Raw genomic sequence first — 23,850 nt, 5'->3', positions numbered from 1 at the left:
ATGCAGCAGGAGATGAGGCCGCAGCGGCTGCTGCAGCGCATGCGCAGTAAGAGACTGATTTGTTTTGAAAAACCGAGGGAGCCAGGAGTCGCGAGGAAAGAAGACACCGGAGGAAAGAGGTAAAAACTGAGCAACTATCCATATGTCTATCTGTTAAGAAATGTAGTTATAGTTAAAGCACACCAGTATAGTTGCAATGCTGATTTTAAGATGATAACAATGAAGTTGAAGAACGCTGTTTTGCTAACTATACGTGTAATGTTAGCTAGGTCTGCCGTTTTCGGTTTAAAGTAGGCTACAAAAGCCTCTGTTGATTCACCAGGCTAAACTGCTAGTGTATGTTAACACAGTCTGATGGTTATAATTGATTATGTTTTTGCTAGTTATATTGTATAATTAGTTCAGATGTAATGCACTTTGAATCTTTCCCCCCCTCCATCCTCTAGACGTATCCAAGTCCAGGTTTGAGGTACCAGCGCAGCCAACGAGAGGCAGTTTCCCTCAGACCCCCCCAAGGAGGAGCCGGAAGAAGCTCCCGCAGCGACTGCTACAAACTTCATCCCTGGTTAGAAAACCCACAATCAAAAGATGCAGCTTACTGTTTTTGCATGTCGGCATTTTCCGGACAGAAAAGAGGCTATCGAGTTTGGCTGCACTCAGCATTGAATCAACGCACAAAAGCATCAGATCTCGATCAATTTGTGAAGAGCAGCATGGAAATCACCACGTTCAGCTGTTATAGACATGCCAACTTCATGTTATGCTCACTGGTGAGGCTTTACAAAGGTCTTAAAATGATGACCTCAACAGAATCTGCACTTTTTATTTGTTTTTTTTTTTCTGTATTTATATCTTTGTTTTGGCAATTGAGAAACTCTGATATCACCTTTAATAAAACCTAGTGTTTAAAATTTGACACTGGTGTAAATGGTGTGAATCCTGCTGAACAGGAAGCAGTGTTGTTATTTTTGTTTTTCATTGTCTCTTCTTTTGTATATACATTATAAAACTGTCCAGAAAGGCCCTGTATGAACCAACTCACAAAATAATGTTGTCAGTGAAGAAAATACAACGTCAAAATAATCAGTAAACACATCATCTATCAAAGAAAATGTTCAAGCTACAGAGGGAGAAATGGAGAGTGTGTGTTCTCAGTAAAGAATAAAAGTGATGTCCAGTACCTTGTTTGAGTGCCGTGACCTATTTATTTCCACACAGTGTATTCATGCTCACCTTAGTACAGCTCAGCCCATAGATCTTCATGGGTAAGTTTTTCTCTGAACAGTTTCTTCCTGTCCAAATGCTGCCTGCAACGCTGCCACTCTGACACAGTCAAAAACTGTTTGCTTCCTTTAATGTCTTTCCTGTGATAATGCCCCACCTACACTAGTGTTTCCATACTTCTATCTCCTAATCAGTACTGTACTGTATGAAGTGTTTCACATGAAACTTCAAATGAGATTAAGTTTGTCTGTATGAGTTTGTAAATGGCAGCCTGTGCCCTTATGTTGTGTGTATGTAGACGATAAGATGTTCATGGAACAAATATAAAATGAAGGACTGACAAACTCCTCAGACGTGTTGTGATGACGCTCCCTCCTGCTGCAGGTATTTGAACGGCCTCTGGCAGCAGAAAGAAGTCTGTTCTGTGTTTATGTCCCTCAGAAATGAAAAATGGGGCGAGTGGGTGCAGAGAGCAGGTGCAGCCACTGGGGGGCGACACATACTGACAGGTTTCCACCCGAGAGGCGCTTTTACACCGACACACTCCACTGTCAACTTTCAATGATTTATTAATCACATTTCACTCAGGTTTGTCTCAGCTTTGCAACACGATTAGCTGCCTTTTTTCAGTAAGCTAACGCCATACTGCCACTCATTTAAACAGACCAAATAAACAGCAGAGAGGGAGACATTATTAATACGGGAAAAACGACCATATACGTTAACATTATAAATGATTAACCTGCTGCCTGACTGTCTTTCAGATGCCACTGACTAGTTTAAATGCAGTTTTGTCCAAACCAATATCAACACTCCCTCTAAATACATCCAGAGTTGTCACACTTCAAAAAGTTAGACCACTCTGACCTCCATCCGATACATTTTTCCTCATTGCACTAATTGAAAAGGTTTCTGATTTCTGGTTTGAAGCCTTCACTAAATGAATTTAAATTGGAATAAAACGAGGTTAGTGGTGAATAGCGTGTGTATCATTTTCTGGCTCTATATGGGGGCTAGAAAATGATACACATGATACATCCTTAATCACCTAATTAAGGACGATGGTTTCATGTTGTTTCTGGACTTCCATAAAGCGTTCGACTCTATCGAACACGATTTAATTATTAACACATTTAAACACTTTGGGTTTGGTCGCGCATTTCTTGAATTGATTATTATGATTACACACCGATGTTAATAGCTGTTTCCCTCCCAAGAGGCACTGATCTACATTTCAGGATCTGGTTATTTTAAACACAGATGCTTAATGTAAATATTTCAATATTTATCCTCACAATAACAGTGTTACCTACATTGGTAGCAGTAAATCTCATAAAATCATTAGAAAAACACATACGTTGGTTTGGTGCTTATGTCCTAACATTTATAATCATCACACTAAAAGTTCCCGGAGAATTTCTCCGTCTGCAATCTGCTCTTGAGCAAAGTCGCCACCAGAACAACTTTCTGAGAGTCCAGTTGAACCGCGCGTGGTTTGAAAGGGATCAACTCCGGCATGCGAAGCGCACACACGTCTACACTGTGACCGACTTAGAAAAAGAAATACGTGGACTGGAGCGGCGTCTGGAAGAGAAAAGCAGCAGTGAGAGCAGCGCATCAGGTGAATCTGATGTCTCCCCCAAAGAGACGAGCGTGGAGTCCCAGGTGGAACAGGTGGAAAACATCCAGCACCTGGAGAAGAGCGAGATGGCTGAGACTCAGAAGAGACTGCAGATGCAGGTGAACCAGCTGGAGCAGCAGCTGCAGGAGGTTGCAACCCAGTCTCACAGAAAGTCGTGAAACTGTCACGTTAATTAATCTATTGTTTCGTGCGTACCGCCATGATATCCTCACTTTTCTCGTGCTACCCAGAACGGATTTCAAACTAATGTATTTTAATGGAAAGTTTATTTCGTGCGTCCAAGCACGGCAATCACATGCCACGGCATACAGGAGGAGTTGGATTTTATTTAATTTCTGAGCCTTGGGAGCAACTAAATACGACATTCTCCATCATCAGGTATTACTGTTATTTTTTTGTTTTTCTTTTGATGTCAATCCCGAATCAATTGCAGGCTTCCTCGTCATATGCTTTTATTCTTCTTTTCTGCTGCGGATTCAGGCATTTTTGTCATCAGGCAACTCTTTTGTTTTAATCTTTGCTTCCTGCTTTTTAACTATAGCCTACAATATACAGTAGCTCAGGTTATTAAAAATTGCGAGGGGTCAAATCTTTTACATATATATGATCTAATGCTTTTCTTCTTATTTTTGGCTGCAGGATTCAGTGATTAAAAAGTATTTTATTGTTATTTTTAATATCTGTATCCTGCTTTGTCCTAAATGCATTTATTTTATTTTTTTTTACGGTTTTTAAGGTACCACTACGTTTACAATGCCATCTCATATTAGTGTAATATCTTTTTGTCTTATTGTGAAAGTATCCTAGTCCTTCCCCCCACGGCTAGCGACACCTGTTGCCGGAAGCATTCTGCCCTTCTCCTGGTACTTGGTGAGATGTGTGGTTTTTCTCTGAGCTGATGTCTTACTTTTCCATTCTTCACACGGTTTATATGTTAAAGCGATGATTAACAGCGGTCTCATTATTAAACACAAGACTATGAAAACGACCTTCTAACTTGTGAAGGGAACAATAGCAACTTTTGTCTGGCTAGCTGAAGACAGCTATGTGTATGCTAATAGTTACTGTGCATACGGTAATGCCGCATCACCAAAGAGTAACGTTATGTTATGCAATAACAGGAGGCATAATGTCTCATTAGGCCTCCTTAAACACTGTGTATTGTTTTAGAAAAAAAACGTCTGCATCAACAATTATACTTTGAGGAATTAAAGTGACTGAACTTTCAGCAAAGACAAAAGTCTAAAAATTGATTTTGGAACAGGCACAAAAAGAACCAGGATCAGGATGAGCAGGTCAAGAAGACAACTACACTCAAATTTCCATGTATTTGTCCTGTCGAGTATGTAGTAGTATTGTTCTTTCAGGGTTGTTAATTCAACCAGATGTCCTTCTAAATGTTTTGGATCTCATTCAAATATTTTCACGTTTTGTATTCTCAAATTCATGCATGGATGTTGTGTTATGCTTGCTTGAAATCCTGGATTAATCAGATAAAACTGACACTTTTTGAATATCCAGACCATCCTAATTATTTTGTTTTCTTATTTCAACAACTATTTCATAAATGATACATCCCAAGCTGTCATTATGTAATAATTCCATTTAAATGTACAGGTGCTTATATTTTATGTTCACCTCCGTGATATTTCTATAAGGAATATTATACTGAATATTATACTGCAAGCAGTCACAGGCATCTAAGCAACATTATATTTTTTTATGTCTAAAAAATACATGTGATAATCACTTCAGTACCTTGCACATTTGTATCACTAATCATGAAATGAAAGCCTGGTTTATGCTAGAAATTTAAGCAAACAAATAAGAACTTCATCATTTAGCCTTTCCAAACTTACGTAGAATCCTTCTTATTAAATAAAAAAAGTGCAACATTAGAAGCCCTGAAAACAAAAGTAGTTCACATTGAAATTCTAAACAGTTAAAGGGAAAAGAAGTAAACTTGTCCCTCCAACCCATTTAGCGAGTCTTTCCCAAGAAGCACTGGGAGTGTGTGACCAGCTGTGAGTTCCTTCAGTCAGTGTTGGCAGTGAAGCAGGGCAGCTGTCCTCCTCCGGAGAAAACCAGTGGCCTTGCAGCGGCTTGCGTGGAGAGCTGTGATCATGACCAAGAATGCTCCGCTCAGAAGAAATGCTGTTCCAACGGCTGTGGCCACACCTGCCAGTCTCCCAAAGACCTTTACAAGGGTAAGTAGAGCCCAAAAATTGCGACTTGTTCCTTGAGTATAGCACTCTGCAACACCTCTATAGTTGAGGTTTGGTTTGGGTTAGGCACAAAAACTAGTGGGTTAAGATGGGATGAGACAGAACATGGAAAATGCTTGTGCTGGTGAAACCTGCTGATCAGTGTTTTCTATTAATAATAACAATAAACCTGCATCTATTGTCAGAAAAGTGCTGTGGTGTTATTATTCTTATTCATCCCAGCCTGCCTTGGGCCATTTCTCAAATAAATGAAGTAACTCAGGGTGGAAAATTTCTTGCTAACAAATAGTGTGCCGCCGTGCTGCTCTGAGTCTGAGTCAGGTGGAGCTTGCTCTACTTAGGCCTCAATTATCAGGAGATGGATCAAAGAGATCTGAGCAGCAATATGTTCACTGATAGGAAAGAACTGATGTGGGGAAAATCGTTTTGCTTTTTCACTCATTGGTATTGAGCGAAGCCGGACATCCCTACAGCCCTGGGGCATGCTGACTGACCTGACTGAGAACTCGATGTCCTTGCTGTCTTCTCTTGGACATATATTATGCTGAGAATTACAGTAGATGGGAGGGACGCAGAAAAAGACTAATTCTAATCACAACAGTTTGACACATAATCAGTTTGCTGACTCACCAAGCTGATCTTGACCTTTTGTAAAACATCAGATAGGTATAGGTGTGGTATTCAGAGGATAAATTAATTTGAAGAAGTGCTACATCAATCATGAACAGGTTGAGAGCATATGTATAATAAACTGACTGTAGGCTCACAAACGATTCCCTTAGTTTTATTCTATTCTACCACTGGTGGATGGTTATTTCATGGTTTGAAAAGAGGATCATTTTGGTCTCCTAGGTGCTCCTCTAAAGCCAAGAAAGGAGCTGGGATTTGAAGAACTCTCCTCTGGCCAGTTGGAGGTGCGCTGGTCCTCCCGCTTAAACATCACAGCTGAGCCTGTTGTGTATGTCCTGCAGAGCAGATGGAACTTTGGCATCCAGCCCAGTGAGGACACTGCCACCTCCTGGCAGGTGGTTGCACAGGTTAGTTCAGTGCACCCAATCCATGGTTCAATACCAGTTGTGAAAAAATCTATGGACGTTCATGTAATCACAGGTGCACTCACTGTACTGTAGTTCCCAGCTGGCCAAATTTAAATTTTCTTTTTTTTCTGACAGTATCAATAAAAACCTTGTTGACTTCTTTAGCTCTGTGACTGAGGCACAACTATCAAAAGTGGCTGTGGCAGTGTGCTTTCTGTTTTCAAGAGGTTTTATGGCATAACTAATAAACCTGTTGCTTTGAATAAGGATTTGATTGAGGGTTAAGGTAGTGATGCTGCACTGATGAACTGAGGAGATCTCAGTCATCTTTGGGTTGGATTACATACAAAGCCAAACCATCAATACCCCAGAAATACCTACTGTCAACCATTACTCCATTAAAAGATGAAGGAGTGTTATAGAAAAATAGTGGGTGTTTGTTGGAAAACACAGCAACACTGATAGTGCTGCAAATGTCAGGCAAACCCATAATTCCTGTAATTGTCCATACTAAAACACCTCTTCTTCTCCTCGTTTTGGCTTTCAGTTCTCACTAAGTCAGCATTTTCTCAACTGAAAACTTGAGATTTTCGAAAAGGTTCCCTGTAAAGACCTGTTGCACATTTTAGTGTCTAATTGTCTGCATACAGCACAGGTGTTGTCATTCGCATGTATGTGTGTTTATCGTGTTGTCAGATTTAGCTCTGATGCAGTTTTGCTGGAACATGCCCCAGCTGACTGTCACAATATGTGTCTGTGAAGCTGTGGCTCCTCATTTTTTACATCTACACTGTTTGATTATTATGCACGTTTTATTCCTTTCTGACACTATGGGTTAATTTCTTGCCTTGCTTCCTCCAACACTCCACCTGATCCCCCAAAAGACCACGGAACCAGGAGCCAGGCTCTCTGACATTCGGCCAGGTCGCTGGTACCAGTTCAGAGTGGCAGCTGTCAACACCCATGGGACCAGAGGTTTTACCACACCCAGCAGACACATTCAGTCCAGCAGAGGTCAGACAGACACCCTCTGTGTGTGTGTATGTCTATATACAGTATGTGTGCAAGAGAGTGCTTGTTTGTTCTTGTATAACTGTAATTATGAAAGCAAGTATCCTTGAAAGCACAGATTGTATTGGCAGAGAAATGTATTTAGCTGTCTTCACCGGCAAATCAAAGCGCTTGACAAGAGAAGCCAGCATTCGCCCATTTACACACATTCATACACCATCATTCACAAACACTCACACACTGATGGCACAGCACTGGGAGCAATTTGGGGTTCAGTATATTGCTCAAAGACACTTTGACAAGCAGATATACAGTGCCTATCATAAGTATTCACCCCCTTTGATGTTTTACCCTTTTATTGCTTTCATAAATCAATCATGGTCAATAAAATTTGGCTCTCTTAACACAAAAATTTATTGGAAAAAACTCTTTAATGTCAAAGTGAAAACAGATTTCTATAAAGTAATGTTAATGAAATAAAAATATATAAATAAAAATAATTGTTTGCATAATTATTCACCCCCTTTTTTATTTAATGATCTAATTCAATTGAGGTCTATCAAATTGTTGCCAATAATCTCACAGTTAGTGAAATGAAGATCACCTGAGTGGTGTGGGTGTGTTTCAAGTGATTGAGTTGTAAAACACCTGTGTCTGAAGGGTCCAGAGAGTGGTTGATCAGTATTCCTGGCTAACATTACACCATGAAGACAGAACACTCTAAGCAACTCAGGGAAAGGGTTATTGAGAAGTACAATTCAGGGGATGGTTACAAAAAAATTTCCAAGGCACTGAACATCCCCCGGAGTTCAGTGAAGTCAATTATCAAGAAATGGAAGGAATATGGCACTTGTGTGAATCTGCCTAGATCAGGCCGCCCTCGTAAACTGAGTGACCGTGCAAGTAGGAGACTAGTGAGAGAAGCCACCAAGACCCCTACAACTACTCTGAAGGAGTTACAAGCTTCAGCTGCTGAGATGGGAGAGACTGTGCATGTAGCAACCGCTGCCCAGGTTCTTCACCGGTCAAAGCTTTATGGGAGAGTGGCAATGAGAAAGCCACTGTTGAAGAAAAGTCATATTAGATCTCGACTAGAGTTTGCCAAAAAGCACGTGCAGGACTCCATGGTCAAGTGGAAGAAGATTCTTTGGTCTGATGAGACCAAAATTGAGCTTTTTGGCCATCAGACAAGACGTCATATTTGGCGGAAACCGAACACTGCACATCACCAAAAACACACCATCCCCACTGTGAAGCATGGTGGTGGCAGCATCATGCTGTGGGGATGTTTCTCAGCAACTGGACCTGGAAGGCTTGTAAAGATAGAGGGCAGAATGAATGCTGCAAAATACACTGAAATCCTGGGGGACAATCTTTTTCAGTCTGCAAGAGAACTACGACTTGGGAGAAGATTTATTTTCCAGCAAGACAATGATCCAAAACATACTGCAAAAGCTACACAGGAATGGTTAAAAAAGAACCAGGTAAATGTTCTGGAGTGGCCGAGTCAAAGCCCAGACCTCAATCCTATAGAGAATTTGTGGCTGGACTTGAAAAGGGCTGTTCATGCCCGATACCCACGCAACCTGACAGAGCTTGAGCAGTTTTGCAAAGAAGAATGGAGCAAAATTGCAGTGGGCAGATGTGCAAGATTGATTGAAAGCTATCCACACAGACTCACTGCTGTGATTGCAGCCAAAGGTGCATCTACTAAATACTGACTTAAGGGGGGTGAATAATTATGCAAACTATTATTTTCATTTATATAATTTTCTTTTATTAACATTACTTTATAGAAATCTGTTTTCACTTTGACGTTAAAGAGTTTTTTCCAATAAATTTTTGTGTTGAAAAAGCTAAATTTTATTGACCATGATTGATTTATGAAAGCAATAAAAGGGTAAAACATCAAAGGGGGTGAATACTTATGATAGGTACTGTATATAACATATCAACTTTAGCTAACTATTATCATAAATATTCTTTCAGTCAGAGACGCTTCATCATAAAATTGACCATTTATAGCAAATGGTTATAGATTTAATGGAAAAATCTCTGCTCTTTGAGGGAGTTGGGGGGAGATAGTTAATTATTTTTCTATGTCTGCTTCATGGAAAAGTTCAAAAAAAGCTCAGCCATAATCACCTCAGACATGTTCATGACAGCAAGAGCTGCCTTCGCTCACCTTGGACTGTCTGCATCACAGCTGCTGTAATATTGGAGGCTGTGCCCTCATATGTTCCCTGTATGTTCAGCATCAGCATCAGTTTTTCAGTATCAGCATGTAATATTAACCTGTGACTGCATATGAATGGACATCAACCACATCCCCTCACCCTCAGACCCGTCCAATCCTCCAGCTCCCACTGAGCTGAGAGTGGCCAGTATGAGCTTTGGCCCCGGCAGGGTGGTCTCTGCCAGGCTCCAGTGGAGCATGCCTGCGGACCTGGATGTTTCCGTCCACCACTATAAGGTCAGTTGGAGCTGGACTGCACTTGGACAACCCACTGCTTCATCCCTGACCAAGAGAAGGAAGACAGTCAGAGAGGTGAGGACTGACAGATGCTACAGTGTTCTAAAAGTGTTGTGACACTAAGCGTGAGTGTCCTTTAGACTGAGCTACATATGACTGATTTTCCTTCCTGCTTAAACTATATTCTGCAACAAGCGAAGGAGTGCAAGTAACAGTTAAGACAAATGAAATAATGGACCAAATAAAAGATTCACTGTCTTTAATAAACCCACTTAACTCTGACTTCCCAGCTTTATATGGAATATTTGCCATATAGCAGTTAAATAAAATTTGAGTTAGTTAGTTATCTCATGAGACTTCTTCTTGTCTTAGACAAGACAAGAGACCCAACAATTCCCAATGAGTAGGCACTTGCTGACGGTAGTGAGGAAAAATGTCCTTTTAACAGGCAGAAACCTTTAACAGAACCAGGGTGTGGATGGGTGGCAATGACCTTTGTGGCTCATGGGTCCTGTGGTACTTTGTGTACTTTAACATACCAAACTGAAAGAAAAGTAGAAGTCCCATGTGTGTTTGTTGACAGACTTTGGGCTGATTATTAAAAATTATTTTCACATGCAAGACTAAGATCTTGCGACAGATCTTCATAGGTCAGCATAATTTTTCTTGATGCCTGTTGTAGACACACAGTAGCATTTTCAGCCATCTCCATCGAGTGAGGATTTTTACACCTTTCAGTGACCAAAACAATGAATGAATTATATTTTTATGAATACAGGTAGCTCCAATCTCATTTTATATTCTGGTGTTGTGTCAACTTTCCTGCATGGTCACTTGTGTGTGTGTGTGTGTGTGTGTGTGTGTGTGTGTGTGTGTGTGCAGAGCCAGGTGGAGCTGGACAGCATGCGGTCTAACAGGAGCTACAGTGTGGAGGTCCAGGCTGTGTCCTACTGGGGACAAACTCAGCTGAAAGGACCCCGAGCCATCCTCCACTTCACCACACAGCGCAGTATGTCTTTATTTTTATAATAATAATGATAATAAACTTTATTTCTATTGCACCTTTTCTAAAAAAAAATGCTTTACAACAAAGAAATCACATGCACTAAGTGGTTCACACAAAACAGACAGAGAATGAAAATAAAAACAGGGACAGAACATTAATTTGAAATGAGATGAAGAATAAAACCTACTTAATTATAGCTGTAAAATTAAGACAGAAAAGGGATAAAAGTAAAGATAATGAATAACATAACATGGAAAACAAAACCACTGAATAATAATAATAAAATGAAGTTAAAAGCAGCGTACATAGAATGCATGAAATAAAGTAAAATACAACAATTTAAAAGAAGTACAGCGGTGCATAAGTGCGAGCCAAGCGCTAATATTTCAGGCCTGTATCAGGAATATTTAGCTAGGTAGCTTCCCTGATATCTTTAGGTTGTGTGTTCTAGTGCTCTGGGGCATCACTGACAAAGGCTGCATCCCAGATTTTCTCTCTGCTGCGGCTGGGAACCTTCAATAGACCAGCAGCAGATGATCACAGTGTTTATGAAGGCAAATAGTGAGCAAGGGATTTAGCAGTTTAGCTTGGTCCTTGCCCATTAAGGCTTTGTGTTCAAGGAGAAGGCCCTTAAAATCAGTTCTGAATGTTAAAGGAAGCCAGTGCAGATGATCAAATGGTCTGTGATTGCTAGAGTCATTTGAGAATCCTGCCGGCTGTTAAAATCAAAGAAGAAATAAAGGCATAAATCAGTTTTTCAGCATCTTTTTGTTATGGCAAAGATGAAAAAAGACTGTCCCCACTGTAAGAAACTGAGTCTTGGGTATCAGAATAAGCAGGTTTCATCATGTCTCATGTACAGTAAAGATCATATCATTATTGATCACTGATCTTGATCATTTACATTGGGTGTATTTAATTCTCTATATTGGCCGGCCATATCGAAGGATAGGCCATGTCCCATCCACAAATTCTAATTATATTTTATCTGTTTTGAAGCCACCAGTGCTGTTCCAAGAAACCCTACAGGTGACACTCTGGATGTAGGGACACCATTCTATCAGGACGGGCAGCTCCAGGTTCATGTTTACTGGCAGAGCAGCATGGGTATGTACACACTGATCATCTGTAATCATGCTGCAGCACAAATGCATTTTATTTATGGATGGCACGGTGTCAATTGAGCCAACAGTCACCAATTTGGGCAGAAATATGTTTTTTTTTGCCTTCTTGCCCATTGGCAGAGTCGTAGCTAGCTAGCGGTTACAGCGGTTAAACTGCTGTGGATTTACAGTATAAGAGTTGCTCTTTTAATGGAGCTACATATCCAAGACCCCCTCTGTCTGAGAAATGAAATTGATATCAACCTTATTTTATGAAGATCCATTCATTGTTGTAGACCTGCTGTTACAGAACAGCGTTGTAAGCTCTTGTTGTTTGTATAGATCCTACAGTAGAATTCTACAGAATCCAGTGGGGGCCAGAGTATTGTGGACACAACCAGACTAGACCCATGGAGAAGACGAGCACACAGGTAACATATTAAAACAAAACAACATTGTCTTCATAAATATGAATATCAAATAAATGATGGGTATATAATGCCACTGGCAATATAAAATACACTTGCAAGACACATAATAGACTTTATGAATAGAAAAGAGCACATTTGTAAATCTTGTTGATGACGCATGATCATTGTTAACTTACTTGCTGTGAAAAGTGACTTAATCTTGGCTCTAGCGTTTTGGGAATCAGCCTCTAAACAGCCTGTTTTTGCAACCAAGATTGTAAAAAAATGAAGTTGCCTTTTATGTCATAAGGGAACTGAGAGCCACAGCTTTTCACAGGACATGATCATTTTCTGCTTTCGTCTGATCCAGGAGAGCTTTGTCAGCCTGCAGGGGCTGCTGTTCTCCTGCAGGTATAAAGTCGTCCTGCAGCCAGTCAGCAAGAAGAGTCATCCTCTGACCGACAGCATCAGCTTCTTCACTCCCTCCTGTGCCACCATCCAGGCCAAAAGTCCACAACTCGTGACCTGTCCTGTAGACAAAGGTTAGACAACTGGAAACTCAGGTCTTATTATCTTATTATTATCATATTATTATCAAGTCAACATATTGTTTGTTTGCTTGTTCACTAAATTGTAAATGTCACTGTGTCATATCTTATAGTACTGACTCTAGACTGAATGCATTCAAGTTGGAAAAAATGTTCACATCAGTCCCTTAATTTTTCACAGTTATAACTCAGTAAAATGAACAGAGCAGACGACATACAGAATAAAGCTGACAAATTGCTTGAGCTACAGGAGTTACTCTATACAGTCTTTGTTTGTATCTGGGATCATGTGTTAACAAACCATTGCAACTATGTAACATGATAAACAGTTTAAGTTTTATTTCCACTCATCTGAAATGGGGTAAATCTTTAACACTGTATGAACGCATTATTCTAAAGTCGTAACAACCTGAGGTTTTTCTTGTTTTTCCTTGAGCACAGAATATTATTTCCCCTGAGCCCACACCCCCACAGCCCCCATTTATTGCATGATTAATTGATGTACTTTCATGACATACAAAATAAACATACAGTATGTGTAAGACACTGGTGCACACTGCAAACACTGTTTGATCTGATATAATTTCCCCAAATAACTAATAACCATTTAGTTAGAAAATACAGCTTACTTAAAACACCATCAAAGAACAAAAACAAAAAATGAACACAACACTGTAACCCACAGTCACACAGTACGAACCCAACCCACATACTGAGGTCCACAGTAAAAAGAGCATCAGCCCAAGAGCCATGTTTGATTGTTATAATTTTATAATTCTTATGTATTTAGAATTTGTTTATCATACTAACACCTGCGTTCATTTAACCCCTGGCTGTGATTCCTTGGGCAGTGTCCCCTCAGAAGGTCCTGGTGAAGGCAGCCAACCTGACAGCATCCTTTGAGGTCCAGGGCAGCAACATGACAGCCATTTTTGGCTGGGATTTGTCCACTGCCTCACCCCACCAGCAGCTGACTGGTTACCAGGTGACCTGGGCAGAGGTCATCCCCACCAACCGTCACAACAACAACAAACTGCCTCACAGTCTCATCTCCCAGTCCCAAATCCTACCCCCGGTTAGTGCTGTTAAAAACTGCAGTAGTATTTAAATCTTGAGTTTGGTTAAGGTTTGGCTGCATGTTCACTAAAAAGGGAACAAACCCACCAGTGCCACAACTCGAATATGCATAAATTAGAGACGGTGAAATAGCCTTCATTTGTGTCCTCTGTCATTTTTTTTCTGGGGATTTTAGAGTTATAGCAACCAAGGGGTGTTTAAAATAATAATTTATTTTGGAGGTATGTAATTTCCTAATAATTTTCCAGGTAATAACTACATGTGGTGGTACAAATTTGGGGTAAAATACAGAGCGTGCAATTTGTACAATTCCAGTCAGTTAATTCTAAATAACTGTGAGTGGAACCAAGACAGTTTTTCTGTCAGTATACAGCAGATTGGCTGAACATGCCAAAACATGAAATTTGTCTGCAGGCAACCATACAACAAATGAAGGATAAAGTTTCCAAAAATCAGTAAACCTTTACGTATGCAGGTTTTCATTCAGAGAAATTCCTATTTTCCCTAGAATTAATTCTTAATAACATAGTTTCGACCAATTTTTCAGACATGTGTTTAAAGTTTAAATAGTTGAAATATTCACAGCAAATGTTCATTATTTTATCACTTCATAGGTTTCAAAATATCCTGTCAAAGGACTGCAGTTGGAAATTAGCCAACAGTACAATTACATACATTTTGGCTGTGGGTTGTCCTTTAAAAAAAAAAAAAAAAAAAGATATGAAATTAAAATGAAATGAAATATTTACATTTGACTTGTTTTAGGCCAACAGTGCAAAGGATCAAAATTTATAAAGAAGGTTTTAAAACACATTGGTGAAGGTTGGTTGGACTCACTACATTAGTATTTATGAAATACCTTCCTATGGCCCTGGTGTGTGAGGGTGGCTTTTGATTTTGCTTTTGCAATTCACTGTTCTTTAATAGCAGGCACTGTTATGCAAGATAATTGAAAACGTGTAATATGTTACAAAATCTGATTTACAGTACTCTACCGCTACAGATAAACAGGCCAAAATTTTACATTTAATAAAAAAGAACTTTGTCATTTTCCTTCTAAACTCTCATTTAGTTCTTTACATTTTGTCGATTGCATGTGTGTCAAATTTCCATTGTCAGTTTGTTTCCTTTTTAGTGTTAATTCACGACTAGCACTCCAAATATTTTAATCCATATCTGAGTCAGATTTGTATTTTTCTTGCAGGCAAATCTCAGAGTCCAGTGGGCTGGCCAAAAAATTCAAAACCTTGAGCATTTAAACTCCTTTGTCCTTTCTCTTTCAGGATGATAATGTTCTGATCGTGTCGGGCCTGCACCCCGCCAGTCTCTACAGGCTGGAAGTCCAGGCCATCACAGCTGAGGGTGAAGGTCCTGCAACCAGCCGAGCCTTCCAGACACCAGGACACCAAAGCACCGGGAAATACAGTAAGGAAGGAATAAGAGAAATTAAAGATAAAAACACAGAAGAGAACAGGGCAGCATGAATCAGATGTTGTCCTTATATAACTCAAGTATTCCACATTCACAACCTAAAAAAATGTTATATTGTAGAATTAAAACCAAGGTTCAAGTGGCTGGGAGCTAAAGAATGGAGGGCTGGACAGGGATGGGGCTGGAGACCTCACTCAGGCAGCCTGGTGGCAGGACAGAAGCAATATAGGAGAAGGGAGGTAGAGCCGAAAGGTGAAGCAGGTGTCAAAGGTGACTGGAAGGCAGAGCAGAAGGGCAGAGCCACTCAGGAGGACAGGCAGGACCTCCACCATGCTGAGGACGATGAGCAAGGCAGTAGTGAGGATGACGAGCTGGGTTGCTTAGAAGCATGACACCAGCGTGAGCCACGCTTCCGGGGGTGGGTTCAGGAAGGGAACTGTCTGGTTTTATGACAGCTGACTGGTCAAGTGTCTGGAGGCTGTCTGGCCCAAGACAAGGTCCAGCAGAAAAGAGACAAAGGATGTGGAAGAAAGGAAACCGGATGACACGGACCCTCAGTGTTTTTTTGGGAGGGCTGTTTTGATAGCTAACCATGTCCTCCAGAAAATTGACCTTGAAATAAAAGCATAAATCAGTTTTATATTTCTAAATGTTCATGCTTTTTCTATGTTTGTAAAGTTGTGAAGTCATCTTGCTGACGCAGGACTTAAATCTTAGATCTGAATCTAGGATGACACCGAGATTTGTCCTGTTTGCTCTTTTCTCTTGCACAAACTAGCAGTGTGCTAGCAGGCACACTTGTGTACCTGTTGTAAAATTAAAAGCACTCTAGGTTTCCCAATGAAAACCTATTGCCCCCTGTTAAAGATACAATGGGTAAGATACGGCCAGAAAAACAGAACATGAAAAAGTAACAGTTCTGATGTTATTTAAAGACCCTCCACTTGCTGCTGTTCCAGACCACAGCTCTCCTGCCGTGTCGTCATCGTCCCCAGACATGGTTGGAGCCCCTGTCAGTCGCCTCGGCACTTCGGTCCTTCGGTCTCGAAGGCTGTATTCCATGAAAATATTATTTATAGATGATATGTTAGAAAATAGATGGAAAAATATTTCAGGGCTAGACATTGCTTTTACCTGGTGGTGATGACCTACCTTTCTCTCGCTGATCCTACTCCAGCTTACTGTGTCTTCATCTGTACCAGAATCAGACTTCTGGTTGGAGATACTGTCAATCACGTTGGCGCTGTTTTTCCAGGCGATGTTTACTGAGATCCTGTTGAGCCCAGAGGTCCGTTTCACAAAGCAGGTTTACTGTAAACTCTGAGTATGTTAACCCTGAAATGAGGGAAACTCTGAGTTTTCCGTTTCACATAGGAAGGTAAGTCAAACCAGAGAAAGAGGGGTAACTCAAGCCTGTTTCAGAGACAGAGGTAAGTTAAACTCTGAGTCAGTTACCGCAGTAACTGACTCTATGAACCTAACCTGGTCGGGACCAGGTTTTACTCAAGGAACCTCGAGTTTCTCTGTGTCTCCGCCCTCTTTCAACCACACACCGCATTCATTTCCTCATTCATTCATTCAGTCGGCAGACGAGTTTTGGCATAGTTCTGCCGTCTGTTATTAAAAAAAATCATTAAAAATATCAGTCAGTGGGAAGTCCATTAGGCACAGTAGGTGGTGACTTTTTTCGTTAACATGGCATGTTAACATCTTTTGATCATGATCCCGTGGATGAAGGTGCAGCGATACTGCGCAGAGAATTAAATATTCGTCGGGAGATAGTTATCAGACCACGATGTTCTTGCTTTTCCAGACAGTTATCGGTTTTAGGCCACCACCCGTTCTTCGTGCATCTGCCTTCTTTCTGTTAGCTGAGTAAAAGTCTGTGTCAGTTTAAATATAGGCTTAATTATTAAACATAACATGATATAGATGAGAACACTTTTTTCATTTTTAAATTTTATTTCATTCGTTAACAAAAAAAAAACATTATATGAACACAATATACACAATATACCCAATTTTACAATGAAAGGGAGCCACTTAATATTTACTTTACAATGTAAAACATGATCAAAATGAGGGAGCTACCTCCATGAGATCATGCAGAGGTCTTACCTGTTTGAACAATGTTTTTATATTTCATTTTAAGCTGCTGCCAAGTGCGCTTCTCCCCTGCGGGATTGCACCTAAATGAAATAAATTAATAGGCAACCATTCAAGCAGTTTTGCCCTGTAATATTATTGTGATTTCAAAGGACTACATTTATACTCACGCATTGACCCGAGCAGCAATGTTCTCCCACGCCGTCTCCCTCTCCTTTGCAGCTGCAGCGGTGTTGGACTTCTGTCTAAAAACGTGTTCATATTCGCAGTATGAGCGCATTAAAATGTCTAATTTCCAGTGGCGTGAAGTAGGCAGCCTTCCGCTTCCCCGTTGCCATGGTGACTCCTCAAATCGGGGTTCCATTGATGCTGTCTTTTTTAAAGTTGCGGCGCACGCGCTTAACTCGAGGTGAACCTACTCTGAGTTAATCAAACTAACTCAACTCTGCTGTTGTGGAATCGAAAACTCAGAGTTTCCTATCTCAGAGTAGATCAACTCAGAGTTCAGGGTTACACTCACAGTTTGTTGAACCTGCTTTGTGAAACGGACCCCAGTTCTGTTGCCCGTTGGTAAACACCAACAATCCCCCAGTGCTCTGAGCTCTCAGTTGGGGCCGACTCCTGCGAGCTAATAGGGCCACTGGCTGCATGGCTACCTGAGCCAGGTACCTAAACCAAAGATAGCTATAGGAAAGAGCAGTCGACAAGTGGCCAGTTTTTACACATTCTACTTTTAAAGACTCTAAATAGCAAAAAGATGTGAATGACTATCTGTCTCTGTCTGCCCTGTCTTGGTGGTGACCTGTCCCAACTAAATGCAAGCTGTGACAGGCTCCAGCACTCATGTAACTCTTCAAATTATACGCAGGAATCCCCAAATCCAGTCACCCCAAGACACTGAATGATTTTAGGCCGGTGGCTCTGACTTCAATAATTATGAAAGTCTTTGAAAAACTAGTTCGTCTAGAAATTCTCAAAAACACAGAGAATGCAATCGATCAATTGCAGTTCGCCTACAGGCCGAAAGGGGGAGTAGAGGATGCCACACTCACTCTCTTTAACTGGCTTTTTAAACACCTCGAAGGGAGTGGGTGTCACGCACGTCTTCTATTCATTGACTTCTCCTCTGCTTTTTACACAATTCAACCGCACATTTTAACACAGAGACTTTTAGAGCATTTTAACTTGAGCAATAACCTTGTGGGCTGGATTTGAGATTTTTTAACAAACAGGACACAGAGGGTCAGAGTTAATGGCTTTTTATCTGACAAGGTGTGCTCCTCCACTGGCTCACCACAAGGGTGCGTGCTCTCACCCTTGTTATTTATACTGTACACTAATATATGTCAGAGCAATTTTAAGAACCGTTTCATTTTAAAATACGCAGATGATTCGGTTATTGTTAGCCTGCTCCAAGGAACAGAAAACAGTCACGGCCCTGTCGTTGACAACTTTGTCAAGTGGTGTGAGGACTCACACCTACAGGTCAATGAAGCCAAGACAAAAGACATGGCCATTGATTTTAGGAAAAATGCCAATACACCTGAACTCATCACAATCAAGAGACAAGCCATTGAGCAAGTGCAATCTTATAAGTATCTTGGGACTATCATCGACTCCACTTTGAATTTTAAATTGAATTGTGAAGCTGTGAGCAGGAAGGGACACCAGCGTCTATTCTGTCTGCGGAAGTTGTCCCGCTTCCACATTGATATGACCATGATGACACTTTTTTATCGTGCTTTTATTGAGTCGGTTTTAACTTTTTCACTTGTGTCATGGTTTGGAAACCTGCCCTTAAAAGAAAGGAACTCACTGAACCAGATTATTAAATGGTCTGGTCGGCTCATTGGGGAGTCACAGCTGTGCCTACAGTCGCTGTATACTAGGCAGGTACAGCGACTGGCCAGCTCCATCTCCACTGACGACTCCCATCCCCTGGCAAGTGAGTTCCAGCTGCTACGGTCAAAAAGGAGACTCATAGTCCCGAGAGTTAGGACCACTCGCTGCAGGAACAGCTTTGTTCCTGCTGCGGTTTCTCTTTTAAATAGGAGGTCTGTCCTATTTTAATGTGGTCTTAACTTGCTTACTTATTTATTTACTTATTTATTTATCATTGTTTTACTGTCCCTTGGATCATGCTCTTATGTTTTCTTAGCATGCTCTTAACAGGTCTTATATTGGCATTTTTTGTGATATTTAATGACTTTTATTTATTTTATTTATTTATTTTAGTCTTTTAACCATGATCAGTGAGCTGCTGGGAGTACCTGTCAATGTCTGCTGCTAATCTGTCTCCTGTATGTGTCCTGTGTTTCTGAATGTTGTGTATAATGTTTGAGATGCCCTCTCCAGACTGCAAAACAAATCTACCTACGGGTATCAATAAAGTTACCTTGACCTTGGAATGGATAGCAAACACAAGAATATGGCTGTTTTGTTCTTTTTTCTTGACTTTTTGACTTGTCATACCTGATTAGATCTCTTCTCAGGACTGTGTGGGCACATACAGTGCTTGATTGACATATGCCCCTGTTAGCTTTGTTGTACTGGTTATTGTTGGACAACTTATGCTACTTAAATCATTGTAAGAATCTAGAGTTTTATGACATTCCCAGCTCTGCCCAGCTTCATTCTGACCTGAGGCCCAAACAGCCAGACTAACAGAAAACACCTGTGTGGGTGAGGAAGGTAAAATGCACCAACAAGGATTCAAAAGTCCTTGTTTGGTTTATTGTCACACAAACAAATTGTAACTTGATTATTTAATGTCCTGCATGGCAAGATGCACAAGTTGGCCTTAAAACATGAAGTTCTGTGCTCTGGATTTTAGAAGATAAACTGTTAACCAATCAAGTTTTTACTTTCCCTTTCAGGACCCAGGCAGAGGAACCATCAACATAAACAACCAATCATTGAGAGGCAGTGAGGCTAGGCAGCCAATCATCTTGCATGAACCAAGTCTCCCAAACTCAAGATGATCAAGAATCCACAGAGCGGTGAAAACTAATGACAAGTGTAGCCTCGCCAGCTTCATGATGACTTCTCCATAACAAGTAGCAGCAATTTTAATCCCTCCCTGCAGTATCTTACAAAGGACTGGGCTTTTTCCGTTAAAGCTGCTGCAGATGCTGTAGCACATACTGTATTACTGACTCCCAGCTAAGAGATAAATCTCACCACTTCATACATCATAATGGCATGCAGACACATTAGCTATACCATTACCTATATATCTGTGTATGGGTAGAACATATTTTAAAAATGTACTCTGCTGAGAGCCATGCCAGGCTTCGGGCTAATCCATGAAGTTTGGAGCCAGAACCTAAACACTGACAACAGCTTTTACACCAAAAGTAGTTTCTTCAAAAAATGCATTAAATGTTATATCAGATGATAATGGACTTGCCAGAGCAATGTGCTTCTGTCTTGACCTATGTAATATAAGTAAAGCAGCAGCCATTGTTCTTATGTGGCTTAATGTTAGATTAGGCTTTTATGGTCATCTCACAAGTTTTCCTTTACCTGTTCTGTTTGGAGTCCTAGGGACCCAGGGGCCTCCTTAACAGCTCATTTAAGTACATTTAACATTCTTTATCTTTATCTTTATTTCATCTGAACTGCTTGAAAATGTGGTTTTGAATTTGAATAGCTTTTCAGAAGTCCTCTGCAGACAATTATGCAAAATTTCTATTCAAGGTCTCGTAGACCTTATTTATGATTGGTGTTATCAGCACAGTCCATAAAAATGCAGTTGTGTGCATCAAAGAGAACAGAAACCTCGAAATTCATTAATGCTACAATGACACCAAAGGTATGGTAGACCTTAGAAAGAAGTCCTAATCACCCATAGCTGCAAACAAAGGACTTCCCATCGGCATCACCATTGGAACTGTTGCAAATTGAATACGAAGATGATACTTCACATGTACGGCGCTGATGTCTGTGTGACTAGAAACAATGAGGATGAGAGTACAACAGCAACAAAACAAGAGGGTTAATAAAATATAGCATAAACTAATGAAATTACAATCTCAATCTTACAAAAGAATAATTAAGCAATCCTGTGAATCTGGTTATGCATCTAGAGCCAACTTAGTGCTATTGTATTCCATATTCTGCTGACAGAATTTACTCTCTACTCAAAGACGTATTTAGGTTTGATACCCAGCCCTAATTCCTCGCTATGCCATGATAAAGTTGTTTAGATGGAGCTGCATGCAAACGCCCAGAATGTTGTCAGTGTTATTGAGTGGTACCTTCAGTATATTTTAAAACCTGAAAAACAAATTCCTGCAAATGATTCACTGATGAGATTTGTTATTTAATATGTAATATGTAGCTCCCTTGTATTCTGTAAATGCTGTATAAAATATTTGTCTGTATTTATTAGTTGTGGTATATTTGTGTCTGGATGAGTGTCTACCGTAAACGTTCTACTTCTGTACTGTATGTGTGCTCAGCCTTTTGTAAATTCTAGAGACCCTGTACAAAGATGTTTTTTAACTAAAGATAAATTCCATGTCCACATGTGTACCGTGCCATTTTTATTTTCTTATTATTCCATCTTTTTTCGCTCTGCTGCCTCATCAGCCTTTTTTTCCTCAAGTTTTTCTGTGTGCTTGTCACAGACATAAATAATATAGTCCATAGTTACTGTTGTACTCAGGTGTGTTAAAGTGTAGTGTTAGGAAAAGCTATGTTTAGTCTCCCTAGTTCTCTGCATATGATAATGAAGCTCTAATATAATGTGTCTCCATGATAAAGTAGCCTCTAAAACAAAGATGGAGCTTCTACTGGAAAAGGCTACAGACAGACAAACAGTGCAGGGAGTCCATTTGTATAAGGAATAACTCAGCCTGGAGCGTAAAAATCATCTTTACCAAGGATTTATGACCATTTCCAGGTTTTCCACTGACCAACCTAAATATATTTACCACAGTGACAGCAGAATAGAACAGGCTAGAATAGATATTTTGTATGAAAGTTAAGTCACTCAGTGGAAAGAGTATAGATGAAAGAGCAGTTCACCGTTGCATATGAAGATACGTTTGTCATTTTGAGTACAACTCAGCATTTAAAAAGAGTTGTGTAATAGGTTATCATTTAGATTAGCCAAGCCTTAAGCCTCACCCAGTGATGCAATTTTGAGTTGGTACAGAGGACGCCTACCAATACTCTGTACGGCTGTGATAACTTGGTTGAAAGAAAATCCAGATCCACTCATCTGATGTGGTTCACCCGTTTCTACTGTCCCCTCAAGCTCCAGACAAACTCTGCGTCCTTTACTGGGATTGAAAATGAATTTTTCACTTTATAAAAAGGAAGCAAAACATGATTTTCTTTATACTGTGACTGCAAGAGTAATGTGAAAAGAAGGTGTACCCCAGTGTAATAAGATAATAGATAATAGCATTATAATTAGGGACACGGGCAACGTCGCGAGTCACTTATTACTATCCCGCACGTTTCTTCTTCTTCTTCTTCTTCTTCTTCTTCTTCTTCTTCTTTGGACTCAGGAAGGTCTCGGGAGTTCTCTGAGTCGCAGCCTGCCGGACAGTGTCTTTTTAAATCGACCATTTAGTCATTTTTCGAAAGAATATCTGGACATAAAACACACGTACGTCTGGCCCAGACTTGTCCGCAGTGCTGTATACGCACAAACTCAAATAACCGAGTTCTTCATAAATGAAAGCTTTATCACAGCTATACAAATAAATGAACAAATATACGAACAAATATATTAAATAATATAATATAAAACAAATAATATTGCAGGAATCTAATTTTCTTTACAGTTTTTTTGGTTGTTTATTGATTTATTGATTATTGATTTATTATTGATTATTTCTCTCCTGTCCTTTCTGATTTGTCTCCTTCTTCTGTGGTTTGTGGATTTTGTTGTCTCTGGGAGCTTCTTATCATCATCATCTTCATCCTCCTCCATGGATTTCAGGGTGGATGTAGCAGTGGTGGCTGACGGCTTCTCCTCAGCGCCTTGAGCTTCTTTCATGGGTTTGAAAGCGGGTGCATTAGGGAGGGATCCCTTTGTGCTTCATTCTCAGGCTTCTCCTCACGCCTGGCCTTTTTCCGGGGAGGTCGCCCGTCTTCTCTCTCCGCCTGGAGCTCGGTGGAAAGCTCAAGGTTGAGTGAGATCTGAGCGCTGAGCTGTGTTTTCAGCTCCCCCACTTCTTTCCCGAACGATCTCTCCCTCTGAAAGACATGTTGCTGCCACAGATTCGTCCCCTCCGCCATCTTTTGGCGAAGAGCGTCCTGTTCAGCCCTCAAGGCGTTGATCACACGCCAGCCCTCTGACACTGTGTCTGCGTGAGACTTGATTTCCTTGTCGAGGGAACACTGAAGGGTGTCAGCCTGCTGTCTCGTGGTGATGAGATCAGCTTCAATCTTTTGGCCCACCACATAGATCTTCTTCAGTTCTTCCTGGAGATGCTTGTTCTTCTCCTTCTCCTCCTTTAGCTCAGCAGTGAACTTCTGCTGGCTGGCTGCATATATTTGTTGGAGCTCTTGGTAATCTTTCTGAAGGAGCTCCTTCTGCT

At 40.5% G+C, this 23,850-nt stretch overlaps 1 protein-coding gene across 1 annotated transcript; it reads left to right on the top strand.

Annotated features, from left to right (window-relative positions):
• On the top strand, positions 1-20,494 carry LOC121627125 (anosmin-1-like). The gene is made up of 13 exons (XM_041965809.1): positions 1-119; positions 2,673-2,964; positions 4,851-5,073; positions 5,944-6,128; positions 7,013-7,142; positions 9,482-9,687; positions 10,495-10,621; positions 11,618-11,725; positions 12,064-12,152; positions 12,502-12,673; positions 13,531-13,754; positions 15,040-15,181; positions 20,170-20,494. The coding sequence occupies exons 1-13, from the start codon at positions 1-3 to the stop codon at positions 20,220-20,222; spliced, it is 2,070 nt and encodes a 689-aa protein (XP_041821743.1). The 3' UTR covers positions 20,223-20,494.
• The last annotated feature ends 3,356 nt before the right edge of the window (positions 20,495-23,850 follow it).

Source organism: Chelmon rostratus, chromosome 24 (assembly GCF_017976325.1).
Source record: "Chelmon rostratus isolate fCheRos1 chromosome 24, fCheRos1.pri, whole genome shotgun sequence".
In the NCBI taxonomy this organism is placed as follows: Eukaryota; Metazoa; Chordata; class Actinopteri; order Chaetodontiformes; family Chaetodontidae; genus Chelmon; species Chelmon rostratus.
This window is presented reverse-complemented; position numbering and strand designations above follow the sequence as displayed.

Excerpts from the sequence above, each read along its gene's own strand:
- LOC121627125 (XM_041965809.1), top strand. The coding sequence starts at position 1 with ATGCAGCAGGAGATGAGGCCGCAGCGGCTGCTGCAGCGCATGCGCAGT. Across the intron at positions 2,965-4,850 it reads AGAAGAGACTGCAGATGCAG|CGAGTCTTTCCCAAGAAGCA; the intron begins GTGAACCAGCTG and ends CAACCCATTTAG. Across the intron at positions 12,153-12,501 it reads TGGAGAAGACGAGCACACAG|GAGAGCTTTGTCAGCCTGCA; the intron begins GTAACATATTAA and ends CGTCTGATCCAG.